Source organism: Hippocampus comes, unplaced genomic scaffold (assembly GCF_001891065.2).
Source record: "Hippocampus comes isolate QL1 unplaced genomic scaffold, H_comes_QL1_v1.1 scaffold105, whole genome shotgun sequence".
In the NCBI taxonomy this organism is placed as follows: Eukaryota; Metazoa; Chordata; class Actinopteri; order Syngnathiformes; family Syngnathidae; genus Hippocampus; species Hippocampus comes.
In genome coordinates, this window is record NW_017806235.1 from 2,256,618 (window position 1) to 2,284,264 (window position 27,647).

The following is a 27,647-nucleotide window of genomic DNA, read 5'->3' on the forward strand; positions in this document are numbered from 1 at the left end:
GTTGTGTAGCATCTTCGAGCGGGAGATAATCATACGAGGGAGGAGACAGGAAGGAAAAAAAAAGGGTGCGGCAGAGGTGGCTCATTATTATATGGGAATCTTCATGGCACTCTCCGCCGTTAATTGGGGTTGTTATGTAGAGCGTTACAACACAGTCCCAGTTATAGAGCTGACTTTTTGTTTTTTCAAGGGTTATAAAAAAAAAAATCAGTTGAGATATTCCAAATGGTGGCGAGTTATGGGTGTGGCTACCTCACAGAAATAGTGTGGACTTCGTTTTTGCCATTAATACCAAAGATATTTCAAAGTGTGTCATGTTCACACTGGACCTGGGAGATACACGCATACATCGGCATAGAGAAAGGGAGGCGCATGCACACATTTTCATTTTCATCGACATTACATGACAAACACACGATTGTGTCTTTGCGATGTTGGAAGAGTTGAGTGCCTTTTCCTTCAACCAGGAGTTGGACCGCTCACCAACACGCGCGCCAGGGATTGAATGATCAGTCGACTAGTCAAGTTGACTTTACTACTCAGAAATGACGTTTTAAGGTTGAGGTTGACTAACGGCTAACTCATGTTAATGGCGTCTTGTCTTGTCGTCATCCAGTTGGCCAAATTACAAAGGGACTTTCTTCACTCCTGTCTGTTGCCGTTGTCGCAGTATTAAAAAAAAAGTGCGACCATCTACAGGTGGCACAGTTTTCATACGTCCGCAGTACAAAGCAAAAAATAGGGTCTCACTAGCTTTGGCTATTCAAGTTGCAGCTAGTCTTTAAACATTCATACCGACAGTACGTTGGGACTGTTAGCAAAGAACGAGGTCAGCGCGGCAAAGGGAAACCATCTTGGCCACCAAAATACGTCAAATAACGCAGGGGACAACAACTGTGTGATAACGAGAGCTTTGTTCATATCACAACACGTGCCAGCCAACATTGCAACACGAGTCACCGCTTGTTGTCGTACAGAATACGATTGTATGCGGCAAGCTATTTGACCAAAAGTGGCGCGAAATATGCAAGTCCATCCTCAAATACAATAAAAGCACAAGTGAAATTGAAAAGGTGGAATCAGACAAACGCTTTTTTTTTTTTGGTTTGGTTTTTATAGCTTGCCTATAACGTCCCACCTTATACCGAGCTATGTTACGGAACACAAGATAAGTAGACGCTAACATTTTTAAAAAAAAATCAGCAGTCTTTCGATCCCTAATACACACCGACACACACAACAAAGGGAGGGGGGGTGGATACGGGTGAAAGAGGAACCTTAACTCAACACATCACCAATGATGTTCTGCCTGCAATCATATTTTGCATATCTTTCACTTATTAGACATGATAGAATTTCACTCTCACCACATACACACACAACTACTACAAGTAGATATTTTTGTGTACCGGTAATTTGAAATCTGGATGTATATGTGTATAACTGTGTCTGTTTACAACTCTCACGAGTTCCTGCTGTCAGAAACGTGGCCTACTAATTACCGATCCAAAGAAGAACGACTAGCCTTTCCTTTCCTATTGTTTCTTCCCATGCAAACACACTCTTCACTGGTCCAGGGTAGCATCACACATTAGCAGGCAAGTGCAGACGAATCATCTTGATATACCTCAAATCTTTTTTGCATTGCATCTTTATGTTCGGCAATGGCAGTGATGCTACAGTCGGCGGCAAATGATCCTCTGTATTAAGTATGACTTCTTTTGGAAGGAGTGAGAACGGCATTTTTATGCTTCGGCATTTCAAGTTAATTTATTGTTTGTATAGATTTGCACGCTGTGTTATTTGAGAGAAAGAAAAAAAAATAATTGGACAAAAGTATGATGAAGTCAGAATCATAAAATGCAAGATAAAATGAGTTCATGATTAACAAACAACACTGTTCAGTTTGGCTCATTTTGTGTTTGACGACTGGCATCTATGCGTGTTGAAATGATTCGTATTAAAAAAAAAAATTTTTTAAAAAAGAATCAAGCAAAGCACCTCTGTGAAAAGGGGTCAAGCAATTCCTTATGCATGCATAGTATATAAGTGTATTTAAAACTCCAGCATTAAATGTACCTCGACGGGCTGCAGAGTTGGGAGGGAGAGAGCGTGAGACAAAAAAAAAAGAAGAAGACTGGGTTTGTTTTCTAAGTATACATTCCTTTAAGATAAATGTCTTTTTACGTGGTGTTTATGTTTTTGTATAAATTGTCTATTAGTATGCCCACCAGCGTCAGTTCTGTGTCTTTCCCTGACCTTTTGTCTCTTGTTACCTCCCTTTGTGTGGAAATAGTCTCCACGTATATGTCCGAAGGCTATTGATTTATGTATTTATGTATTCATTTTTCCAATCATGCAGGTACGAGAGTGGGGTTTGTGTGACATTGCTGTATTTCAACTAGCCTGTATTTGATCTCCTGTTCGATTCGATGGGTTGGGGATGTTTGTCTACTTTAGGAGCTGGCCCGAAGTACAAACAAACAGACGGGCCGGGCCGCTGCTGCTGAAAGGCGCTTTCTTCCAGTGAATCAAAATGGCGTCATTTGTTTTCCCCTCAGAGCTGTGGAAGCCACCGTGTTGATGTTCTCTCCCTCTCCCGCAGCCAATCAATCAATCAGAACCAAGTGTCTTTGTTGATGGTAGGAGACAATCAATTTCAAATAGAGCAAAGAGACAAAAAAGATGGAGGGAGAGAGCGAGAGAGAGAGAGAGAGAGAGTGATGGAGGAGGAGGTCAGTGAAACTGGACAGGAGAGATGCAAAGGCAAGATGAAGGACGGATCTCTGAGCGATGTGTTCATGTGTGTGGGTTCACCTTTGACCTACAGAGAGTGACCTTTTCGGGAGGAGGCACCCAGGAACCTCTCCCGTGTTGCGAAGGGAGCAGAGCTCTGACATGTTAAGCGGACATCTAATCGAAGACTTTGATCAAATGGCTGCACACACATCCAAAGACACACGCGCCTCAACACGCAAATGGTACTTACCCAGAGAGCCAAGCCTCTGTCTTCATCGCTCCTTAAAAAAAGTCTAATTTGTCTGCCTTCACAAAGAATTCAGAAATGAAAACGCAAGGACACATCGTGTGTTTGGACTGACAAAGAAAATAAAGATTCAACCAATTAGTAGACTTGTGTCTCGTTTGTGGTGATGGATTCCTAATGAGGTGCTCTGCTGCCATCTGGTGGCGGAAAAAAATATAAGCATACAGCCCCCCCACCACCAAAAAAAAAAAAAAAACACTAGGTAACACTAGGAGAGAAATAATTCCAACGATCCCTCATCATCCAATCACCAATTAAACTTTAATAAGAAGTGTACCCGCAAATGCCATAAAAAGGAAAACAAAACGTGAACAAAAGAGCAAACAGTGCCGCATAGGTATTTCTAACGACAATAATGCGACATTTAATATAAATCGTTGCTGTTGCCAAGGTGTGATTAAATGCACGATAACCTTTAAAGCAGGGGTGCCCAACCTTTTTTGACCGAAGATCTACCTTTCAACAGAATCATAAAGTAGATACAAATAGTTTGTGAGTTTGTGAAAAAGAAATCACTGCCTACCTCAGAAGAGACCTGACGCGGAGGTATGGGACACACTTTTTGTACCGTGTACGTGTACAGTTTTAAAACATTTCTCCTGACGCTCCAGATTCCCATTCTTTGTCAGTGCCATCGGTGAATTCTACAAGAAACAAACTTCGAATGAGGAGAAAAATAATTTTAAAATGATATACCGCAACAACTCTGATGGCAAGCTGCACCTGCAGACGAGTGACCGCTAACAACTTCCGGTAATGCAGATCATGCGCTACCATAGGTTAAAGGTGACCTGTTTTCTTATTTTATTTTATTTTATTTGATCTTTTTTTGTGAAAATAAAACTGATATGATGCTTATGGTTCAGTGTGTACCGACAGAAAAATATATAACATTAATAACACAGACAGACACACAAATCTGATCTATATCTATATATATCTGTCTATATTTTTATTATTTATTTTTTCCCTGCTCTACCACTTCTGCATTCCTGCATTGTCTTGTATTGTTTTCATTTACACTCGATCTATCTATCCTGGACATATAATCAGCTTTACTTATTTTTCTTAGCTTCTTTGTATAGGACGTTAGCATGGGAGCTGACGGTTGTTCTTTTCTGAGAACAGTCGGACACATTTTGGACATTGTCACATCATGTCTTTATGACAAGAAGTACATACTTTACAAGACAGCCAGCATATAAAACATATGACGAAATAGAAAAAGAACTTGTTCTTTTTGTTTTTATTGGCGATGATTACATTATTGTGTTTTCTTTCCCAGTGAGACCAAGCAGCCATGGGACTGAGCAAAACATGCATGGTCCCTGGAGGAAAAAAAAACAAGGACTATTTTTTTTTGATATAACTATACTCTAATCTGACTATACCTATAATATTTACAGTCAACAGTCATTTTCCTCTGTCAGACATGGCAACAAAGTCTACAGATTTGATGACACCATATGGCTAATAGATCTATATGTACATTCTTCATACTCCAGGATTTACACTTTTTTTTCAAATGAGACAGCTGGATGATCAGAGAGTTCACAAATGGTTCATAACAGTCTCCTTTGTTTTAATGATCACTCATTTTGAGCCAGCATGTTTGTTAGTTGGAGCAATCAATATCCATTACTAAGGAAGTAAGGACCATATTCAAGAGGCGCAAATATAAATTTGTCATGAAAAAGAAAAAGAAAAAAAAGATATTTAAGCATTCTGAAGAATTCAATGACAGGATAAGAACCCCGACGTAATGTGACACAATTGTCTATTTTGTATTCCAGCGCTCCAGCAATTCCTTCAATATCGGAGAATGTGTTACATCACTTTTTGACCTTTGGGGGGGAAAAATAAACTTATAAATAAAAGATTGTTCTTGATTCATTTTAAAAGGTAATGTGTAAACCTAGAAATGAGTGCCAAGCAGGTCTCTTTACACATCCCACTCCGTCAAAGGAATTGTTCCAGTGACAAGGTTCAAGTTAGATCAATGAACGTATGCCATTGATAATCTGGTCCCCACACAGCATTGATTAGACCGACCAGCATGCTTGGAATACTAATCGTCTATCGCTGTACACCTCAGAAAACTCTCTGTATGTTAATATTGTACACCTACCGTCATCCCACGTGAACAGCAACATATTAATGGTGAGCATTACGGTGGATATAAAAAGTCTAGACGCCGCTGTTCAAATGCCAGATTTTTGTGATATTTAAGAAACCTTCAGACTTGTGCTAGAAAGCAAAACAAACTGACAAAAATGTATGGAAAAGACGACTCAAATCTCTGACATTTACTAACAATCAATGTGATTGGTTAATTCTAAACGTTTAAAAATCATTGAACCTGATCATATAATTTTCATGAAAAAACTGGCATTTGAACAGGGGTCTGTTGACTTTTTAGATCAACTCAGCATCATCAGTCCCATGGCCAGCAACACTGACACTCGAGGGTGAAAGGAAGTGACCAATGACTGCAAAGACAATGCATAGATTCCACATGCGTCCACCACGAGAAAGATGCTTTTTTTTTTTTTTTTTTTTGTCTCCAGCGCTATATTTTGTAGGCGGTGAGGATAATGAAGAAAAAGAAGAGTTGCTTTTGATCTATTGGAAGCCTGTGAGGAAATCATTCGGGCACTGACTAGTCGATGATCACAACAGTCAATTTTGGTCTCCACATAATCATGTGTTACCTAGAAACGAAAGCTGTTATCTCCCGGCAGTTCAGCAGCAGCAGCAGCAGCAGCGGCATCCCTCGCTCTGGCTGTTACTCTCAGTGACCACTTGGGGTTAGCACAGGACTGTACTGCCACATTGGAACGGTTGCTGGAAATGGTCTGGACAAGGTCCAGTCATCACAGTTTCATATAACAAAATTGAAATAACTGTTGAACTTGACAATTACACTCACAGTCATTTGCATCCGGTGTCTTATTTCCACTATGGGTCATATTTCTGTGTCAATAATGGCCTCAGCTATTTCTATGGCACTCTGGTCTGAGAGGTCTGTTTTGGAAATGTGACTAATAGGCTGAGTAATCACCAAATCAGCCAAGCTGGCTTCCCTGTCATCCTATTTATGCCCCCCCCCAACCCCCCTCAGCTATGGTAATGCGACTCAAGTCTAATCCAATCAAAATAGCAGCTGTGGGAGCTGGAGTGAAGATGCTTTCTTTTCGACGCAGATGGAATGATGAAAGGCCCAAAGGTGATGGTCAAATCTTACATTCTGCTCCAAAAGGAGTTATTTTAAATGCAATTATTTTTTTTTAATTAGGCAAGTTCAGTCTTGAAAACAGAATAAAAGACGTAATTCAATTTTAACTGATAGCAGTGCTACAATGTGTGTGTGTGTGTGTGTGTGTGTGTGTGTGTGTGTGTGTGTGTGTGTGTGTGTGTGTGTGTGTGCGTGCGTGCGTGCGTGCGTGCGTGCGTGCGTGCGTGCGTGTGTGTGTGTGTCTTATTTTGGTCGGCATTTCTGAAGCGTTTCCCTTTGGAACATTTCCCAATAGCGAGACTGCTGCTGCTGCTGCTGCTGTAAATGGAGCATCTCAACGACGATAAACTAACCTCAGGCAAGGGCAAACCGGAGGAGGGAAATGGGGTGCGATGAGGGGGAGCGTCGCTAAGCCTTCTTTCTGTGGAATCACAGCCGAGATGAATCGAGCCGTGGACTGAGGCGATGACTTAGGCTTTCAAGGTACTCGATGGTTATGGGGGGAATAATCAGAAAGTGTTGATTCAGAGGCTTCGCAAGTAGATGCTGGCAAATGAAGCTGAAAACATTTTTTCCCCTCATTTCTTGGGACCATTTCTTGGATATGAGAGCTTTCTATCCTTCAATAAAATGTCAACATCTCATGAATACGCTGCAGACAACAGCGAATAATATTCAGTTGGATTGGGGTCACGTCTTTTTCAGGCGTGAGTGCATATGAGAAGAAATCTGTCGATAAAACCGCACACTCACTCCAGTGAATGATCCCAGTGCACAGTAGGAAAGTCCCAGTCATGTTTTTGGACAAGAAGGTGGGATTTTTTTTTTTCATTTAAGGAAACCTGGGTCACCCCTTCCATTTTTTTTAACTTCACCCATCTAACAAGTGCTTTAATAGCATTCCAAAGATCCACCATTCCTAACATGACGACACTTGACTCAACAACCACACAGAACACTTGTCTACTACCACACAACCACATTCCAGCCTAATACTGTGAACTTTAGAAGAAATGTGTCAACGAGGAGGGTGCCAAAATGCCCGGAGGGAGGAAGATGGCAAAGAGGAGAAAAACAGAGAAGGACGATAACGATAAAACACACCCTTACCTACTCTTATATTATGACTCGTGTGCACACAATAATAACACCATCGCAGAAAACTACGGGACATTCCTGGTGTCTTCTAAGCCTAATTCTCACTGAGGAATACGGACGAATGGAAACACAAGTGGCTTGATAAGCGAGAGGAAATAACCATGATGGGGCAGTTCTGTTCTTAACACCGGGAAGGTAATAGGACTACAGAAAGTTCATCTGTTTCTCATTCATTAATGTTAAGGCGTTTATGTTACGTATTAACTTGGCCATAAACTTGATGGTTGGTGTATGGAAACTTCTAAATAGCCAAGAGTAAGATATGTTTATATTATTGTGTTTCGATGAGCATTAGAAACTGAATTGATTCATGATTTTTAAAATTAAAAATGCCTCATTTGCCAAAAATGCTCCAAAGCCGAGCAAACACGAAGCAGACTAAAAGGGACTTCAGGTAGCTGAGAGGATTTAGAAACAACATTGCTATTTATTTGACAGGCAGGTTTATCGCCTCTTTTTGACTGAAGAGTGATTGTGCATTTCAAAAAAATAGACGTCAACTGATGACATTCAGTGTCATAGAAAGAAAGACTCCATTATCAATACCGTAGCTAACGTTCGCTTGGTTACAGTGCTAATGCTCGCTTGTTATTGCTAGCCGTGCTATTTTGTTGGAGATGGGCAGATATTCTCTGTGAGTATTTCACAACTATGAACATTTAATAAAAATGAGTATTTAGTAAGGGACGGCGGCGCTTTGGTCGGAGACTGTTGCGGTTGATTTGAGCCGTGAAACTACATTGAAATCTTGCTAACACTGGAAACTTCCCTTTTAACGTAACATGTCGATACTAAACAGCTTACTGAAGGAGGGATGTAGTTTTCTCTTGTGTGGCATCTTCTACATAAAAAAAATAAATAAATACTAAAATCATTTCAATGTTACTTGAACATTGCACAATATATCTTAATTAGTGTGTGATTGACTGGTGACCAGTATTGGGTTCCATTGCCTCAGCAGGATAAGCAGAAATGAAAATGGATGGATTATAACATTTTTCCAGCCAATCTCAACCCACCAAAACCCCAACTTGCTGTCAAGGGATCTTAGGTATGTGTTGAGAACAGAACAGGCCCACACGGAGAAGCGGGAGATCGAAAAGGGTTCACAGTGAATGTGTCACAGATGACGAAAGACGAGCAAATCAAAACTGGAGGACGAACAACAGAAAGAAACAACACAGCAGCTCCATGAAAAGCTACTCTCAAAACCACAGTACGACTTTCCACTGCACAATGCAGATGTTGTGGGTAGGGTTAACACAACTTCATTTACATTTGTATCCACGGTCTCCAGCCAGGGACCCCTCCCAAAAGGAGGACCCAGTGGGGTGTATGGGGGAAGGTGGGGGTAAGTAGGGGGGATGCACTGGGCTAGGAGAGGCAGAGACATTTGCACACGGGCCATCACAGAGACAGAGAAAGAGCAGACAGAGTTTTGTGGTGTGGCTGTGTACTTATTACAGTGGATATAAAAAGTCCACACACCCCCATTCAAATGCCAGTTTTATGTGCTATTACAAAAATATATATCGGTAGACCAAGAGCAATCATTTCAAAACTTTTCCAACCATTTATACGACCTATAATATGTACTCAATTGAAAAGCCTGAGATAATGTGGTTGCACAAGTGTGCACCCCCCTCCATATAACAAATGATGTGACTGCATTCATATTGATCCAAACACATTCAAAGTCACGTTAAATGAGAGTCAGGACACACCTGCCACCATTTGAGGTGACTCCAAAGAAATTCTGATGCTCTTGTTTGCTTTTCCTGACATTTTTTTTTTTTTTTTGCTTTCTAACAGAAGCATGAATGAAGATGACTGAATGGTAACCGCCTGCACTGGCCAAGTATGTAAAAACGCACAAGGAATTTCTCTCCGGTAGTACAAGCCACACTAGTATTACAGTAACAAGTAACAGAAATAAAAATAAAGTGACCAGGTTGTTTTCACTTGCACTAAACAGCCAGTACCTGCGAGAAATTCTTGCAGTTCCCTGATTCCTTTTCATCCGGCTTGCCCTCACTAAAATCAGACCTTTTTTTTTTCTATTGAAATGTACATGTCATACGTCATATTTAAGGTGGAAAAACTAATTTTCCTTGGTCTCCTTATTTATATCACACAAACATGGCATTTGAACCGTGACTTTTTCCATCCGCTGTATGCGATTATGGTTGGATTTAATGAATGGCGCTAGGAGATAGTTAATCGTTGCACTAATTAAAGTCTGTTTGCGACACGGGCTTTAAAATACTCCATCAAAGCAACCACAATTGCTCTGGCTTCGTTTCATCATGCATAAATCTACATCGGCTTTACCTCGGGGCAATGAATTTCATCATCATGACTCAACAAAGACTATTGCTGGAATATTCTAGCAGATACCCACGATAATAATTTGGCTTTTCCTGAGGAAAAAAAAAAAAATCTGTCCATGTACTGCAAGGTGTCGTCATTCCTTGTGTGCGAATGATTGCGCATGTGTCAGTGTGTCGACTGCTGCGTGTCCTCTGTCTGCCTCTGAGTAGGTGCCAACCATCCAGGCTGTTCCCCCCCTGGCAGCGCTTGGAAGGTCAGATGTCCACCAACGCAGCAGAGAGCTGGGACAAAGGCTGGGGGACAAAAGAGCACCTCTCGCCTGTCGATTGCAGGTCACGCATTTGGCTTTTAATGCTCTTCATCCTTTTTCGTTGACCCACAAACTCACTTGTGGCAAACAACCCAGTAGCCCGTACTCTCTCCTGCATTGGTTGTATTGGTTGCCATGGTGTTCTGTCTGCAGAGGGCTTGACTTTGAATCAAACCACATGGTTCACAGAGCACGATGACAACCCCTGGCCAGCGTGCTCGTCCCAAACTCACACAGCTAATGTCGCAATAGATCGCAATAGAACCCCAATCCTCTTTTTGTTTTGTCAATCCAAAGATTCTTTGTTAAGTTGTTTGTATCGATTCATATGGTCTACGTACAATTGGTCAAATGACAAATGGTAACATTAATGAAGGATTTAACCCCTGCAGAAGTCAGGGTTGACAACATACAGTCTGACTCAATCTGCAATGCATGCTTCTAAACATGGCGTCCTTTACTGAAGAGCAAAACAAAAACAACAACAAAAAAAATCTATGAATGCAAGTCTTTTAATTTATCAAACTGCAAAAGAGCAGCTATGGGAAATTGAAATAAACATGAAAATGTTTTTGTTTTTTAATTCCCCCATTAATGAAACCAGAAACGAGACCACTCTTGTCCTTATAGTTCAGCCAATTTTTACAATTCCTGTAATTGATATAAAAGCACGAAAGATGCCCAGCTCTTTCATTTCCATCACTGTTGTATTTTCTTACGGCACGATTTGAATTTTTTACAGACCCAATCCTAAATTGGGTCCTGGCTCCTGTTTTAACATTACTCAAACTTTTTTTTTTTTTTTGCGATTCAATGGCTGTGTGTGTTTGCGTGTGTCAAACACGTTTTTGAGACGTGCTCATGCCTCCCCCGAGGGACCCCTGGCTGCGTTGTTTCATATCATTTTCATGTTAAACTTCCTGGTCCCTCCTGAAGAGCTCCCCGTGACCGGCTCAGATTTGCGGAACGAGTACTCCACTGTGAAGTTGTTCTTGCGTTGGCCACGTCCTCGGCTCCAGACAAACAAGAGTAGGAAACAGAAGAGGACCACCCCCAGAAAGGTGATGCAACCCATTGCTGTGGAGACCAAGATGGTTGTCAAGTCCAAGGTAAATTTGAGGAACACCCGAGTGCTATTCAGGTTTGTTTCATTGAAGAACTCGCCGCTGTACAGCGAACGATTGAGAAAAAAAGCTGAGGCAGCATCCAGTGGCTGACTGCGTACTGTCAGAGTAGCAAAGTAGGTGTCATTGCCCCCGGCGTTACTGGCGATGCAGATATATGTTCCGCTGTCAGTGAGCTGGGCGTAGCGGATCTCCAAGGTGCCGCTTGGGAGAACGGTGATGCGGCCCGAGCTTTTAGCCGTGATCCGTCGACGCTGTGGGGATATCCAGATGATAGCAGGCGCCGGTTCTCCTTCAGCACGGCAGAGGAAATTCACGGGCTGGCCCTCTCGAACAGTCACCTGGAAAAAAGATGCGGGGAAGCAGCAAACTGACTAGTAAATGCTAATCAGTTGATGTAGCAAAATGTATGAAACGAACAACTGATGTGTCAGAGAAATCTCGACAGTTTTTTGGGGGGGGACCTATTTTACGCTATTCGCTGAAAAACTCACATATTCAGCCAACGCCTTGTCTCATAAAAAATATACTTTATCACCCTCTTGTGGCATCTAAGTGTCAAAGAACTATGCTGACGTGGGGGGGAGGAGCTTTATTTAGAAAGGCCATAGCCCTGTCTAATTGAAAAGTAGTGCTTTACTGTACCACCATTTTGTGGCATCTAAAGATCTTTATGAACAGGGGCGCACATAAAAACGATGGCATGATTCTCAAATGAGCACCAGAGGCTGGTTGCTGTTTGTTTGCTACATATTTTCCCAACCAACTGACCTCATGGATGATTCCGGCAGATCTGGGCAAGGTAGATTTGCCATTTGAATATAACTGAATCAACAATTTTCTGTTTTTCTTTCCAGTTTTCCATTTTAATTTCTTGATTCAAGCAGAGCCACATAATGGCAGCTAAATAAAACTCTCTAATTTGCTGTTTCACGATAAAGACATTAAAGCCATGTTCAACACAATTGAGTTGCACGGCCGGTTCGATAAATTAATTGCCCACATTTGACTTGCAGTATGGGACGGTAGCTTACTGAGCAAATATTCTCTAAGGCAGCCGTCCACAGTCCAGTTTGTTTTGCACTACGGACCGCTTTTGACGGATGGTCAAAGCTGCAGCGGAGCGACATGGATATTAACGACTTGCCGGCGGCTCTCATGCACACAGTGGCCACAGTCTCACGAAGAATGTAGCGCTAGTGGGGAGCCAGCTTAATAAAGCCACCCGCCACAATGGTTGATTACAGACTACTATGCAATGCGCAACAAGGATTAACTTCAAAATAAAAGCCAAACAGCTAATACTGTACATAGATAACAATGCCTTACTCAGCTTTTATTTTGAAGTTAGGCCTTTTGTGTGGTTGTGGCAGTTAAAGTGACTTTAAAAAAAAGGCCGGCCTGACTTATTTGTAATGTGCAAAAGCACAATGACAGACCTGAACTGGAGTGCAAGAAAAATATTCAATTTCCAGTGCTCATGCGCACCGGCACGCCACGATTGTGCACCCCTGATTGTATACCATTTTCCAGGGTTGCGTCAGTTACTCGTGGCTTGTCAATGTTCGCAAGAGGCGATGTGTCCACCATAGACTGGTTGCCGGACAATCTCAAGGCTCATATAAACAAACCTTTTACAAGGCAATTTTGAGTCTTGAATGGACCAAACATGCATGTTTTTGGAATGTGGAATGAAGCCAGACCACCCAGAGAGAAAAATCCTTTTAAGCACAGGGAGAACATGCAAAGCCCACACGGGAAGCATTGCCGAGGCTGGAACCCTGATCCTCACAACTGTGAGGCAGATGTGCTAACCACTAGCTCAACGCGCTGCCCCCTACAATGTTTTGTCAGTATACAAGAGCGTGGCTAAAAATTCAACTAAACTAGTCAAGCTGAGAAATTGTGCATACCAGGTATTATAATACTCGGTTACCTGCTGGAGCTTGCGGTTGCGTATTTTAGGTTTCTGGCATGTAAAATGATCAAAGAGTGCAGAATCAGTGAAGCTACTCAGGCTGACGCCTTGCACCTCCACAGGCCCTGCACACACCGGCACTCTGCCGTCAAAGTTGAGGGTCTTGCGCCTTTGCAGGATCCACAACAGACGGCAGTCACACATGAGAGGGTTCCCGTCCACTCTGAGCGTCTCCAGACTGTTAACAGAGTGGAAGGAACCCTCTTCCAAAGTCTGCAGGTCATTGGATGAGAAGTTGAGGACCCGAAGCTGACGGAGACCTCCGAGGGCGTGGGGCTCCACTGTCATCAACCCTGTGCTGACCATGATGAGCTCCTTCAACCTCAGCAAGTCTCTGAAGGCCCACGGTTCCAGTGCTGCGATGGGGTTGTAGGAAAGGTTGAGGTGGGTGAGATGCACCATGTTTTTGAAGGAACCAGACGGGACAGAGGTGATGTTGGTGTTGGTAATGGTGAGCCAGTGGAGATCGAGACCGTGGAAACTAAGAGGTGAGATGTACTCCAGGTATGGCCAGTGATTGATGTCCAGACCTCTCAAATTTGAGAGCTTTCGGAAGTTCTGGTCCTCGAGAGCTGTGATGCTGAGGCGATGGAGGCGCAGGGTGACCAGGCTGCGCAGGTAGGACAAGGTCTGCCCTGAGATGGACGTCAGGTTGCAGCGAGCTATGGTGAGATCTTCCAGTCCCAGTAGCCCTGAGAATGCCTGAGAAACAGAGGGTTACGTGGTCAATGTAAGTGTTGCTTTAAGACACTATCATGCAAAAAAAAAAAAAGAAAAAAGATGTCATGTTAATTGAACGTCTAAAATTGCCAGCACCAATCATTTACTGCACATACTGAGGAGAAAAAAAAAAAAATGAAAAATCGCTCTTAGGACACCCCACTATGATAATCCTTTGAGACATCTGACAATTGGGCTTTTCATTGCTTTGGTCACACCAAGTTCGGACTTCTCGATGTATGTACCAGGCTTTGCCAGAAAATCTGCGATGTAGCAATGATGCCATGGCCCTGCCTGAAATACTTTCCATCCATCCAATCAGATCGCTCTGCCAAGCGCAAGGCTTGAGGTCAGGTGTTTGGGCTATTTGGGAACTGCTGTGGTATCCTGCGATATCCATCCTGCTGTCTTCGGACAACCTGAACTGGTTGCTAGCCAATCACAGGGCGTATTCCGCAATATATGACACTGAATTGAATCTTTCTATTTTTCATCGTCAACAATGTCCCACACATTCACACATTGCTTATTGAGGGAATTGCAAATGGTTTGTTTCATGCAATCATTCAAATCACAACGACTACCTTGTGGGAAATATACACCAGGTCATTGTCTCCCACTTCCAAGTGTTTCAGACTCTTCAGATCTTGGAAGGTGTAGTCCAATAGAATCACAATCTTGTTGTCACTCAGGTCCAGGCTGGTCAGATTGCCCAGTTTGGCAAAGGCCCCCATGGGCACTAATTTCAGTTGGTTGCTCCTCAACTTCAACACTTTAAGATTGGGCAGACTTGCGAAGGAGTTCGGTTCTAATGTGGCGATGAGGTTCTCGCTGAGATCCACTTCCTCCAGCCGGGGATACGGTGCCAGATCGCCGGCTTGCACCCATCGGAGTCGGTTCCTGCTGAGATCCAGGAGTTGTGTCTCGGTGGGGATGCCTTCGGGGATGTTGGTGAGCCGCCGCCGCTGACACGACACCGACCTCAGCTGAGCCGAGCACTCGCAACGCGGCGGACAGGCCTGGCTACTTCCCGGCAATGTCAAAGTTAAGACGGCGACCAGAGAAGCAGCCAGGACCGCCCGCCGCATCTTCGGCCGTGGCACTAAGGCACGCCCACCAGGGCCAGGTGAGCCAATCATGGCCCTGGTTCTGGGACTCCTCGCCTATTGCAGGCAGGGTCACTTGCACCTGTGCGACAACGAGAGGGAAGACAAGGAAGAGGGTGTTAAATACGTGAAGAGTGAGTAAAGATACTCTTGAGAGAAGGGTTTTGAAAAAGAAAGAGGAAGCCGATCGCCTTGCTATCTTGAAGTCTCATAAAAATTACACCCACTCCGCAGTAAATTATCCATGCTTCCTGTGGCTTAAGTAATATCATACTGAAAGCCGAGGAGATTTGCTGCATATCATGACACGGCTTTAAAATACTACCGACAAGCTCCCATCGGCGACGTGGATCCATTTAAGATATTTAAGATAATTTGTCATTTCACTAATTCATCTATGGCTTTTGATGGGGGAAGTGGCACACTGGGAGCTTCTCGCAGCCACATTATTTATGCATGTACGCATACATCTCCTCCGCTCTCCTTGTTGCACGGAGACTGCCTGTTCCATTTTGACAAACACAATGAATTTATCATCACCGTGCATCCACAAAGGCATTCGCGTGATGCCAGAAAAGAAATGCGCTCTGTTTGAGCTGTGAGGAGAAGTACTTGGAGTCAGTGACTCAAGTCATATTTGACTATCGGTCAGGTGTGCGATGAGGCATGTGTGCGTAGGATGAGGCCTTTTACCGGCCACGAATTGGAAGTCATTTTATTCCTCCTTGCGCAGAGAAGAGATGAATCACTTGAGCTTGAACGTTCCTTCCAGCAAGCTGTCATCCCTCCCACACACTCTTTTCGACATGGACACAGCCATCACTGGCCATAAGATCTCGAACGACTCGGCGTCGCTCAACTTCGATAAAAGAAAAAGGCACCTCGGAATTTGAAACTCTCAAAAAGGGTGACTTTTTTTTTTTTTTAAGATGAAGAGAAATTCACCACCATCACTTAGGGGTATTCAGTATGTACGCTATATAGATGGTATAAATGTTATTGGTGTTCATTATGAAACAGAACGCTGAATTTCAACTTTGACCATTCATAAAAGAAAAAAAAAAACAAACACTTTATAGCACTTAATGGTGCCACTACTGAGAAACACAAGTATGAGAATGTTCGAGACACACTTAGAAACCAAAAGGGAGGTTTGGTTGTTATTTGCAAGGATGCTAATGCAGTAATTGAAGAGTGTCACGTTCGGAAACACATTGGGGAAAAACAAAAAAGCCGAGCCTCTAGCCTGCTAACTCAAATAATGCATCTGCCAGGCCAGGCATAACGTCTGAGAGTGATTTCATGCGAGAATGCTTGAGTGCAAGTCACAGAAATAATATGCACCCAGAATTTAATAACAAAGGCTTCTCTGCCAGCACAGACAAACGGCAATATTCGAATAATTTTGTGTTATTTACTCAATCATATCACGCGAGAACAGACAATACGGGCACCATACTGACATTTCTTTCTTTTTTTGCAAGGTGGGTAAGGTTATAATTATATATACAGATATACGGAACTCTGTGATATAATGAAATACTTTACTTGCAAAGGGGGAATATGTCTGTTTCCAGCCAACCCTGTTTAGCCTTTTCATGGTGTACTTTCAAGTGACTGCAGTTCGATTGTACATGAATGGCAAAAACAAAAAACAAAAATTGTCATGTTCTTGTGCACAATGGTTCAAATATTGGAATAATGAAAAGCTATCACACATGCAATAAATCCCCCAGAGTTAGTACAAGCCTGAGGACAGAACTGTTCCTCAGTTCTACAAAGGGGTTGAAAAATAAAAAAAGAAATAAACCAAAACACACAAATCTTGAAGATCGGGCCCAAAACTGGCACAGTTTTTCCATTTTTCGCTCGGAGACAAAACAAAGGGTGGCTTTGGAGACTGCTGCTCAAACTGACCCAGTTCTCAGCGACGACTCAGCTTCAAGCTGTCAAGAAGCAACAGCTCAATATGACCGCAACGACACAACAGCAAACCGCTGCTTCTGTTTGGAACGGAGCCCGCGAGGGGAACACAGACGGCTCATAAACAAACATGCATTTATGCGGTGATGAATCCAATAGTCAATGGGCCTGCACTACCTGCATCGTTCCTTTGCCAATTATCATTTACAGTGACACCCCGAACAACCTTTCACGCACACAATCACACATCGGGACAATTTAGGGGGCTCCATTAATCTGCCACGCATGTTTTTGGAATGTGGGAGGAAACCGGAATACCCGCATTAAAACCCACGCTGGCACGGGGGGAACATAAAAACTCCACACACAGGAAGGCCGGAGCTGGAATCGAACCCTGCACCTCTGCAGTGTGAGGACCACGTGCATACCAATCGTGCACCATATTGCCTTTTCTTTACGTTTGTAAAGGGTTGTGTATACAGTACAGTTTTTTTTTTTTGTGTGTGTGTACATGTTCCAGACTTTAAAGCTACGCGATGTGGTCTCCAAATGCCCCTAAGCATTATCCTATCACTAAGTGGCAGAGTCACAGCATGAATCAGTGAGCCGACATTGGGAAAGACAAGGTCCTTACAGCTCGACTCAATGGCAGACAAGGGTCCGGAACGCACACGTTTCATCACACACACTGACCCGCAGAGGTGCACTCATCTGTTTTCAAATGTAGGGAGCAAAAGTTAAAAAAAAAAAATGTCAGAAAAATAAATAGGCCGACACAAGTAAAATACAGCTATCAGAAAAATTCTATTTGAGAACAAGAACGCATTATTCATACGCCGTTACTTCCCACCGCTGCTGACTGTTAATTAATGGACCAGACATCAGTGAATTAGCATAGACAAATCCCAGAAAGTAAATGAAGCAGATTGTGCTAAGGGGGCCAGACTACTATCCAGTGAGCACAAAATGAGGAATAATGGGAATAAAACGAATTAATTTATTCATTGCGTAGGAGCGGATTTTGGGATGACAGTATTTTTGCTCAACTCTAAATCAGCCGGTGAAGAGGAACAAATGGAATGGCAGCAGCCAGAATAGTTATTCAAAATGCTAGAGGAGAAAATATAGGACTGCTGTCTGCCTGCTGCATTTTGTATGCGTGTGTACGTGCGCGTGTTTGTGTGTGTGAGAGAGAGAGAGAGAGAGAGAGAGAGAGAGAGAGAGAGAGAGAGAGAGAGAGAGAGAGAGAGAGCATAAATAGGTCATCGATGTTCACTGTTAGGCTTTACCTTTGGCTCACACATCAGAGAGATCCTCTGCTTCAGCTTTGTCTGTACCCCTCACACAAACGCATTTAATGTCAAGTCAAAAATTGTCTTCAGAATATGCCCGATGCGCCACCCACTAGTCTAAACGAGTTATTGCGATCGATATGAACATGTGTGGAGTATGAATGAAGATGCAAAAGCCATCGGTTTGATCCAACTTGCCATTGACTGAAAAAGACATCACAGTGCCTCAGGGATCAGCCTGCAAAAATATCATGTGACCAAAACTGGAAAACAGGTGAGCCGTGACGGTCATCATGAAGAAAGAAACATTTTTTTGACTTCCTCTTTCAATTTCATACCTGGAATCCTTGACATCCTAGTGTCACAGGTCTTAAAAGTCAGTTGATGTAATACATACAGCCCAAACCTACAACTTTATATACATTTTTTTTTTATTGCACGTCGTGACTGATGCAAAATGCTCATTTTGCGATCTTATTTCATTTCAGTAAATACAGCGGAAGCCCTGACGTCAAAGACGATCCACGGTACGGCCGAAACAGGGGCAGATCGACTGACAACATTTTAAGTAACATCTTGTCACACAAGTGTAAAAATAAGTCAACCCATGTATAAAAACTATACAGTAATGTCTTGATACAAGTTGAAAACTTGTATCAAGTAAAATGGGAGTTTTGTCCTACTCGGGGGGCGGGGGGGGGGGGTATTTTGTCAATTTTTTAATCTGAATATTTTTTTAATAAATCAAAAATCACTGTATAAAACTTGACAGCAGTTCCACTGTATCGCCCACAACAGACTTCGGAGCCGTTTGCAACAAGGGCCGATGTTGATCATCTTGATGATGCTGATGCTAGGAGTCACGCAACCTTGGAGCTCCTTCGTCCTCCTCTAGGAACTGTGAGTCACACAGCCAGCGAGTGTGAACTGATCGAGACTGACACACGGCCAAGTTTGACCTTTCGTTGATCAGAGTGACAAACCCAAAAGACAATTACAACCATAAAAACGTGACTCCGTCTCATATTGGATCTGTGTCACTCTACTTTGATGCAGGTCACTCATTTTATTTGGTATGTTGATAATGCGACTGGAAGAGTCCAGATGATGCAATATAGTGTATCGTATTTTACTCCACTTTAAACAGTGTATGGTCGTCTCATATTAGGTCATGGTGGACATGGGAATTGACAGTTGCGGTGATCTTTTTTTTTTTTTTTTTTGCTTTCACAAAGATTCCCTTTACACAAAAGTAGCTTGAAAAATATTACAACGCCGTCCTTTTTGGTATGACCAAACAGCGTGTTTCCGCAAGGACTTTACAAGACCTTACAAAGTCACAGTTTACCACGGAGAAAACGAAATGGAATTCCTCTCGCTCGCTGGTCTGAGGGTGCAAAAAATGGGCGTCTGCAAACAGCAGCCGCGCACGGCTACAGTCGCTCATAACATCTCTTTACAGCCAACAAGGCTGTTAAAGATCCCTGCCAGTGAGACAATCAATAAAAAGTGCTACCTGATGTTACAGAGGCCATTTTGTAACAACAACAACAGCTGCTATTTAGAGCAGGTCCTGCGTGTGTCATGAATGCAAGCACAACAAAAATACACGCGAAGTATTTGGGCATTGACAGAGCTTTAAGATTTTACCTTTAAAGGGCACCACGCTGCATTTTAAATTAAATTGCCAAGATGTGATTGAAGTGTTGACTTTCTACTTTCATTTAAGAGACCTCATAAAAATATGGCATTTACTGAACCATTTAGCAAAAAGTCAGAAAACAATATGGCCTTCTGATGCAATATTTGTCGTGAAAAAAAAAAGAGACAAAATAACAACAGTTATGTGGAATTGGAGACTTCAGTGGTTGGGGAACGCTGCCGTATACAGCAGGCAAGGAAAGCACAACCAATTGCCCTATTGAAGTGGGTGCAGGGGGAGGGGGGACATTGTTACGTCCCCATACGCAATGTTTCACTCGTGTCTTTGGATTATTTGTGCGCAATGTTTGAGACTAACAACACACAGCTGCATGCTCCGGGGATGCATCAACCCTCTGCTTGATGGCTGCATGCACACACTTACACATAGAGGTTGATGTCTCATGATCAAGACAGCTTGCGACTCATGCAGAAAAATCTTGCTGCGCTGCCTGTCCGTCCCACCCCACCGTCCAATCACCACCTCCAACCTGGTGATGGCTGAAATCCGTTGCTCATCTATGGTGAAAGGCATCCACAGCTCATCAGCAGTAAGACGCACAGCTTCACTCGTCTCACAGGCATCACGGCCGACTTGCAAGACACGTGGCTTGCAAGTCACATAGGAACAGAGATGAGCACAACAAACAGAGTCAAACCAGGCTGGGATGAAACCCCACAAGACTAAACAAATCTGACAAATACCACACCAAATAGACAAAAAAAATAAATATACAGTGGTGCCTAATTAATTCCACGACCACTCTGGAAACTCAAAACAACCGTATCAAAAATCATCATCATTTAAAATGAATTAAAATGCCTCTAATCTTGTCAAGTCTCACCAAAAAAAAAAAAAATCCCCCAAAATATTTGGAATGTGTTTTTTACAGGAATGAGGTGATAATGTGTGATGTTCCCTCAGGTGAGTGTGCTTTGGCCACCCGTGGGCAGGATAATGCAGCCGCAAACATCCAGAGACAGTTCCGCCTCTGCAGTAAGCTGCAGGAGTCATTCTTTGCAGAGGATAAAAAATATATGCCCATGAGTATTGTTATATTGTCTGTGTACATGTGTTGCTCCACCGTTGTTTTCAAATACCAGTTAACAAGACATATGACACCATGACAACAATGCTCTTTTTTGCTGTTTGTTTACTGGCGCACACGTGCATACAGTGTGTGTGTGTGTGTGTGTGTGTGTGTGTGTGTGTGTGTGTGTGTGTGTGTGTGTGTGTGTGTGTGGGGGCGATTTGGTGCGTGTTTGTTTGTGCAGTCTCCCAGTAGAACTGGAACCACCCACTACTCAAAACAAAGATCAGCATCCTTTTTTGCATGTCATCATGTTATTGCTAGTAACTGCCGATTGTTTTAAAAAATAATTCAAAAAGAAATTCTGCTTTGAAAACATGTCCCCCCCCGGAATCATTTCAGCGCCATGCGCATCCAAAATGCAACATGTAGTTCTACACGTTCTCATTTTTTGACATCTGAGAAGATTCCAGCGCATCAATCAGTCCCACGCAGCGGGAATGGGTGGGTTAAAGGGAAAAACAAAACACGGCAGGACCGAGTGCATTATTGAAAGTGTTGTTTGTTCTCTTCAAAAGTGGAGCAGCCAATTTGAACGTAACTTCCCATCTGTTGCTTTGCGCCGACAATTCAGCTGTAACGACCCCATAACACAAAGTCAACTGACAGAGATGGGAATAACACGCTTGCACTGCCAAGATGCTTTGCGTTTTTGTATGAGGAGGAAACAATGGACCTTAGATTAGGTAAATGAGGCGCGAACGCAGCGCTATGAATGCAAGTCTCAATGTAACATAGTGACAAAGCCAACAAATTATTTTAACCTCCGAGCTTGGTAGACAACAATATATACAGACTCCATGAGTGAAACTAGGGCAAGATGCACAAGCGCAGTGTGGAGGAATTTAAATATTCAAAAATTGTTACCCAAGCAGCTAATGATTTTCTACTTTGACTCTGTTTTAAAATGGATGTATCTCGAGTTTGCTTCGGATTATACAGATGCATTCTTACAGTATGGACTATAGACTGTATATACCAAGGATGGGCAACTGCCCTCAATTGATTTGCTTCTTGTGGCTGAGCAGCTTTAAGTTGTAATAACCATTTTCATCACTAGATGACAGACTTCACTTCCCAGTGGGCCCAAAACCGTACTTCTCCACCGGAGAAGAAGACAGAATGGGCCCTTGCCAGAATCCTGGACCAAGTTTGGCTTGCAAACATCATGAGCAAAATCCAGAAAACAGGTGATCAGTGATGGACGGTCATTAACTGAGCCCTTGAGCACTATGATGTCATTTTCAGTTGACAGCCTGCGAGACAGCACAAGGTAAAATGGCTGAGCCCGAAGATGGATTAAAAACAGATGGATTTTTCATCTTAATTTGTATTCCATCCATCCATCTATTACGTGCGCAATAATAATCCAAGTCCCATGTTTAGAGAAGAGGGGGAACATCGAACTTAACCCCGCCTTTAATATGAGTGAAAAAAAGTGAGAGCACTCCACGTGTGTTCATGGTCAGTGAAAGTAGCTTACGAGATAGGAAGCCATGCATGGAACAATACGCATGTCGTCTTCTCAGGTGTTAGGCCTTTGGGTTTTCCATCCACCCCTCTCAGACTGCAAATCTCAACCGTAATCCAGGCACACTATTTGTACCATGTGACATCACACTTTCACCATCCAGGTCCTAATGAAGTCATGTGACCCTGAAGGTTCAAAGGTCACACCGTTTATAAAGCTCTGGGGCAACGATCTCTTTGGCTTAGTCGGCAGACATTAGTGGCATACCACCAGCTAAAAAGGGGAGTGGATTAGTTTACAAAAGTCACCCACACATTATCGCTAAATTTAGCTCCGTTTTAACGCCGCGCATATATTTACTGATGTCACACGCACCTCGCATGAGCTTGTAAATGGACCGACAAGCCCCGGAAGAGTCCAAAGCCAATCACAGAAAACAGTTAACAATTAGCTGGAAATTTGACAACGAGAAAAGACTTACAAGTCATTAAAACAGCTAAATTCTCAATAGAAGCCAATTTGTGCCCGCACTCACACCGAAACAGGACAGACGTATTGCGGGAAAACGATTGAGTGCAGTACAGTAATTGTTGATCTTGGGATGACATTAGAAGATGAGTAAAGCCATTGTCGGACTATTGACGGGACTAAAGAGGTAATAAAAGAAGGCAGATGAACTTTATTTATAAATCCGATATTTAATCAAAAGTGACCCATCAGAGATGGGATTAAAAAAAAAAAAAAAAAGTTAACTCAAGCAGACAGCAATCATTTTGAGTGACATCCAATATGACGTGCATTGAATTAGTCTCACCCTCCGGGATATCAATGGCCTTATTACTGGTGTGGATTGAGATGGCTCGTTAATTATGTAGCTCATGTGTCAGAAAATCTTGGTCGCCGTGGGAAAAAAATAATGACAGGTTCCCTTAAACAACTCTGGGGGGAAGCTTGTTAACAAAAAGCCCTAACGTTGTTCATCGTTCGCATCTCAGCTATTTTGCATTTTTTTTTTTCAAGTGATCGTTCTATAGGTTTCCACAGTATACTGCTGTGTCGATATCATCACATCACCCAACCAGGTCCCGCCTCTTAATGGCACACCACCATACACAGACACTACTTTCATTACAGTATTTTCTATGCATGTTTTTTTTCTGTATTTTCTAAGACATTTAAATGTGTTTAGAGTATGTAGGAGGAGTAAAAGCTGAATAATCATGAATGCAACAACATTTCCAAAGGGTGAAATCGGATTGGGAATTACTTTGTTGTGCGGTGATTCAGAACCTACAATTGAAGTCTTCAACTCCTGCAACTTCCTGTTTCATATTTTCACCTTGATCACGTCCGCTCGCTGAATGAAAAAAGAAAAAAAAAACGAGATGTTTGGACTCTTTTTTTTTTAAAGTCAGTTGTGGAGTAAGATGATAGATGAGGTGCATTGCAGTTACAAAAAAAAAAAAAAGAACAAACCTCTGCCATCTTGGTTATGATTACAAAGGTTGAGACAGGTTATAAATGGAGGCCATTTCCTGTCTGAAGGCTAATGAGGGTCCTGATAACAAAACGGAGCGGCCATCCCAGAGGCTGGCGATTGGGAAGTGAAATCACGTTCGGACACAGTTCACATGATAGCCAAGGTGCCTCTGTAATCCCCCCCACCCCCTCGGAGATGCTTCACCTGAAAGGAAACTGCTCCATGTTGACCTTGTATTTCTACACCCCTCTTAGAGTCAGAACAAAAGAAATTCATTCTATATTCTCATTGGATACGTGAAAGCAAGACGTCCATTGTGTCCTTGATATGCCACAGTGAATAAAATGATTGTGTTTGTGTCACGGGAAACACGATGCAAACATCTGCCTGTCATCTGATGGAAACGAGAGAGTGTGATGGATGAAACGGGAGGGAATGAGTCACTAATGATGGACAAAGGTCAGAGCTAGTCTGCAATTTAATGATGCAAATTAAGCCTGACCCTCATTCCGCTGCCATGGGAGGCACCTACAAATCCTGCGGTAGCTCGATAACGCTGAAGCTTACAGCAAGACTCCAACTGAGATCTTTCTTTTTTTTTCTTCCATTGAGTGCACAAGACACTTAAAATATTAATAATAATACAATGTCGATCTGAACTTGATTAATTGTTCAGCCCTCGTCCTGTGACAAGTAAAGCCTAGGGGGGAAAAAAAAAAGATGAGCAGGAGGGAGACGGGAGGGGGCGGAATGAAGTGTGAAAGCTTTCATGGTGTTTGAAGAGCGACATGGTGCCCGATTCACAAAGGAAGAATTTGTGACGACAATGTTCACATGACTTTGACCCAAATGCAAGAAGGCCATCTAAAAATGAAAGACCGGGGGGCTTGAATAACCTGCGATAAGGGCTTTGGACCGTAGACTGGAAATGTGCAGGTAGCGGTGCGAGCATGAGATACACATGCATGGCAGGGATGTCATACGCAGGGTAATTGCATTCCTTTATGGATAATCGTGACCCTGTTAGGACGGCTTCTGATTGGCTGGCCGGTTCTCGGATTCTACCCACGCAACCAATGGGGGCTGTCACCAACCGCTTCTTTTATGAGCATCCGGGGCTAGGATGACAAGAAAGGAAAGACGGACAACCAGAGGTGAGGTTAAAAAAAAAAAAAAAAGGAAAATGGAAGGATGACAATGATGGGGGGGTGACAAGGAGAGATATGGAAGGGGGGCTGGATCCTTTTGTACAGACGAAACAAAAGCCTCAGTGCTGTATTAACGCTGGTGGGAGATTGCAGTTGTGCAACACTGACAGCTCATAAGTTTGCGCTCTATAACGCGCTGGGCTCTATGACAGCCATTTATGTTCACTGTGCTATTTTTTTTTCTCTTTTTTTAGCTGTGTTAATGCAAATATAATTAAAGTTCCCACATTTTTTTAGGTCTGATTTTGTTATTTACAACATTTGAACATTATGTTTTCGACAAGATTACATTGTTAATCGATTGTTGAACAAGGGAGCAATTTCATGTACAGTCATACTGTTCATTTTTAAAAAAGGGAGTTTAATGCAGGATGGAGGAATGGGGAGGAGAAACCCTCCGCTGAGCATGGAGAGTAATCACATTTTAATTTAAGAAGTGGACATTCCTTTGGTGCCTTGACATATGTGTGACCCAACTTACGAGTGTTTCGAGATACTAGCCTAGCGATTTGGCCAGTTTTATGCTTTGACTTGATGCGCTGGGCTCTATGACGGCCATTTATGTTCACTGTGCTATTTTTTTTCTATTTTTTTAGTTGTGTTAATGCAAATGTAATTAAAGTTCCCACATTTTTTTAGGTCTGATTTTGTTATTTACAACATTTGAACATTATGTTTTCGACAAGATTACATTGTTAATCGATTGTTGAACAAGGGAGCAATTTCATGTACAGTCATACTGTTCATTTTTAAAAAAGGGAGTTTAATGCAGGATGGAGGAATGGGGAGGAGAAACCCTCTGCTGAGCATGGAGAGTAATCACATTTTAATTTAAGAAGTGGACATTCCTTTGGTGCCTTGACATATGTGTGACCCAACTTACGAGTGTTTCGAGATACTAGCCTAGCGATTTGGCCAGTTTTATGCTTTGACTTGAAAACAAAAAATTCAAAATATGAGTGACAGGGAGCAAACTCAACTGAACTCACAACACAACAAGCAGCAGTTTGGCAGATGGTAAACAATCTTTTGGAAAAAAAGATGCTTCAAGCTGTTTTTTCTCGCCGCCAGTTGGAGTTTACTGTCAAACTCAACGTAAAACTAAGAGAATTACACGTTGTGTATTTCGAATAACCATACAACTCCACCTTAAGTATCTATACTAATTTAATGCTAACACAGAATGTAAAACACTGTAAATACATTTTATAACCCTTCCGGCAAATGGTAGCACACACAAAGGCTGAAGCAGCACACGTAGACAGACAATCGTGTGACTCAAGTTACGGGTGTTTCGAGATACTCGCCTAGCGATTTGGCCAGTTTTATGCTTTGACTTGAAAACAAAAATTCAAAATATGAGTGACAGGGAGCAAACTCAACTGAACTCACAACACAACAAGCAGCAGTTTGGCAGATGGTAAACAATCTTTTGGAAAAAAAGATGCTTCAAGCTGCTTTTTGTCGCCACCAGTTGGAGTTTACTGTCAAACTCAACATAAAACTAAGAGAATTACACGTTGTGTATTTCGAATAAACATACAACTCCACCTTAAGTATCTACACTAATTTAATGCTAACACAGAATGTAAAACACCATAAATACATTTTATAACCCTTCCGGCAAATGGTAGTTGAACACAAAGGCTGAAGCAGCACACGTAGACAGACAATGTAATAGTACTCATATATTATTTGTCCTCCGTGAATGACTAATATCACTTTGATTTCAGATTACTAAATCAATTGTGAAACTCCTCATCGTGTGTGTCTTTTTTGTGTACCGTACTGCTTCTGGTGTCCAGAGGAGGACATGTAAACCCAACACATAAACATGCACACACATACACCCAAAGTTAAACAAGGGATTAGTATATCAGTGTTGTAAACACCGCAGAACTGTGAAAAGAAACAGATCACTGACGAGCATGAGAAGACAGTGAGTGGCTCCCCAGGGAGGAAGTTTCTTGAAAGGTCAGGAAAACAGTTAAGCAAATAAAAGATGCTAGAGGAGCCAGAAGGTAAATGGGGAAAAAAAATACATAAAATCGGCAAGATGGAGAGATTAAAAGGAGGACGAGCCAGTGGGAGAGAGGGTAATGAAAGCTCGAGGTGATGAACGATTGGTCTGCCAGCGGAAGGGCTGCATTTGTGACTGACAGCAGCCTGGTGATGTTATCACGACTATAAAGTGGAACGCCACGGTGACAGAAGCAATTAGCTAATCCATGTCCACAATTTAAAGCTATTCGCATCGACATTTGAGGCCAGTTCCACTTTCCTCGGGCTTGGGTTTGCAGCTCGGGCTGTTTCTCCTTTACACAACTATAAGCACACCAAGTGGCCTACCAGGCATGGAAACCACTCCAGGCAGGGAATTTAAAACTCATTGCAAAGCTTAACTGTTGCTAGCATCCTAAATATATCCATTTCCTAATTTTCTATTGAGCTCTTCCTCATTTGGGTAATTAAA

General features: G+C 42.5%; 1 protein-coding gene across 1 annotated transcript in view; it reads right to left on the bottom strand.

Moving 5' to 3' along the window:
- Positions 1 to 9,223: 9,223 nt before the first annotated feature.
- Positions 9,224 to 27,647, bottom strand: part of lingo3b (leucine rich repeat and Ig domain containing 3b) — a 28,570-nt gene continuing 10,146 nt past the window's right edge. Inside the window, exons 2-4 of the mRNA XM_019856830.1 lie at positions 14,487 to 15,090; positions 13,141 to 13,884; positions 9,224 to 11,545 (exon numbers count right to left, since the gene is read on the bottom strand). Coding sequence (XP_019712389.1) covers positions 10,976 to 11,545; positions 13,141 to 13,884; positions 14,487 to 15,041 — 1,869 coding nt within the window. The 5' untranslated portion in view covers positions 15,042 to 15,090 and the 3' untranslated portion in view covers positions 9,224 to 10,975. The remainder of the gene's footprint in view (positions 11,546 to 13,140; positions 13,885 to 14,486; positions 15,091 to 27,647) is intronic.